Genomic DNA, 1700 nt, shown 5'->3' with positions numbered 1-1700 from the left:
AAACGACGTACCTGTACGTAATTTCGCGCAATAGCCAGCAAGTGGCCACAGGGGGAGCCAATCAGCGGGTCCGGCGAATGCGATGTCAGCTGGCCACCCACGATCGCTCCTCAGAGAGACAGAATGGCGGTCTACCGATGTAAACAAGGCAGATCGCCGATCTGACAGAGATGGACACGGTGATCTTGTGTTCCTCCTATTTAGGAACACAGATCTCTATGTTCATCTAGTGAGTTGATCCCCCACGCAGTTAGAAAGCACTCCCTAGGCTCACACTTAACCCCTTGATCGCCCCTGGTGTTAACCCCTTCTCTGTTAAGTGTCATTATTACAATTAAAAGTGCATATTTTTAGCACTGATTACTGTAGTAATGTCACTGGTCCCCCCAAAAGTGTCAAAAATGTCAGTTAGGAGTCCAATCTGTCCACCGCAATGTTGCAGTCCCCCTAAAAATCGCTGATCGCCGCCATTATTAGTAAAAAAGTTAAAATAAATAAAAATGCCATAAATCTATCGCCTACTTTGTAGACGTGATAACTTTTGTGCAAACCAATCAATATACACTTGTTGGAAATTTTTTTTATCAAAAATATGTGGCGGGGAAAGATGGCGGCCATGGCACCGGTTGTAGTCTCGCGCTGAATGATGAGCACCATAAATAAATGGTATTACAGTCTAGCTGGATTTAATAAACTAGGCCTAATGCGTGATGACGTTTTGTATGAAAATGACGACGTTAAGGAGGCTGTTAAGCGGTTGCCACCCAAAATATATGATGACCGAGTGTTCAGCATCAAGAGAGCTCTGGATCTTGATTTGAAAAAGACCACTTTACCCAAAGAACAATGGACGAAATATAAACAAGCAAAACAATTGGGGGCGCAAGCCCTCTATAATGTATATCTAAAGCCGGTGCAGCTATGGACCAGGCAACATGTATATTAAAAAAGAATAGCGCGCACATGCAAAAGAAATGACTATCAAATATGGAGACCATCCATAAATAAAAATGGGGATTTGGTCCCACCATATGGCCATATCGTGCTCAAGCCCACCACTGCGTCAAAGTACCCCATTATCAGTGGGTCCTACACTATCCATAAAAAAGGGGTGAATCCAACCTCTCTAACCCTTGGAGACAACACTCCTTGCTGGGAAAGATGTGCTAATGCACTGCATGGGACTCCTATATCTACTTGATAGTGGACACTGATAGAGTACAGGTGTGTGTGGGGGATGGGGTGCTCAACCTCAGAAGTCTGGTCAGACCGAAATATGGACGAAATATGAAGAGTTTGTCCGCTACCTGGAGCCATACCTGAAGGAAGTGATCCAAGAAAGGAAAGAGAAGGAAGAATGGAACAAGAAATGAGGCGACAACCATTCTTTTTCAGACGTTTTACTGTATTTATGTAAAAATTTGTGGCTTTCAACTATCTTCCAGATTAAAAATTGATCTCACTGATCTTTATTTCTAGAGCCGACCAACAATAAATGTTTCAAATTATTATTTGAAAAAAAAAAAATATATATATATATGGCAGAATACATATTGGCCTAAAATGATGAAAACATTTGATTTTTTTTTTTGGGAATGTTTTATAGCAGAAAGTAAAAAAATTTTCTTTTCTGAATTATTGCTCTTTTTTTTGTTTATAGCGCAAACAATAAAAACCACAGTTTTAACCGCAGAGGTGAT

The 1700-nt window shown here is 40.9% G+C and overlaps 1 protein-coding gene across 1 annotated transcript; it reads left to right on the top strand.

Annotated features, from left to right (window-relative positions):
• The first annotated feature begins 607 nt into the window (after window positions 1-607).
• Window positions 608-1455, top strand: LOC309558754 (cytochrome b-c1 complex subunit 7-like). The gene is made up of 2 exons (XM_082261802.1): window positions 608-898; window positions 1257-1455. The coding sequence occupies exons 1-2, from the start codon at window positions 644-646 to the stop codon at window positions 1371-1373; spliced, it is 372 nt and encodes a 123-aa protein (XP_082117928.1). The 5' UTR covers window positions 608-643; the 3' UTR covers window positions 1374-1455.
• Window positions 1456-1700: the final 245 nt, after the last annotated feature.

The sequence above is a fragment of the Pelophylax lessonae genome, assembly GCF_965119305.1.
Source record: "Pelophylax lessonae genome assembly, chromosome: 6".
In the NCBI taxonomy this organism is placed as follows: Eukaryota; Metazoa; Chordata; class Amphibia; order Anura; family Ranidae; genus Pelophylax; species Pelophylax lessonae.
Note: the sequence above shows the minus strand (reverse complement) of the source record. Positions and strands in the feature narration are given on the sequence as shown.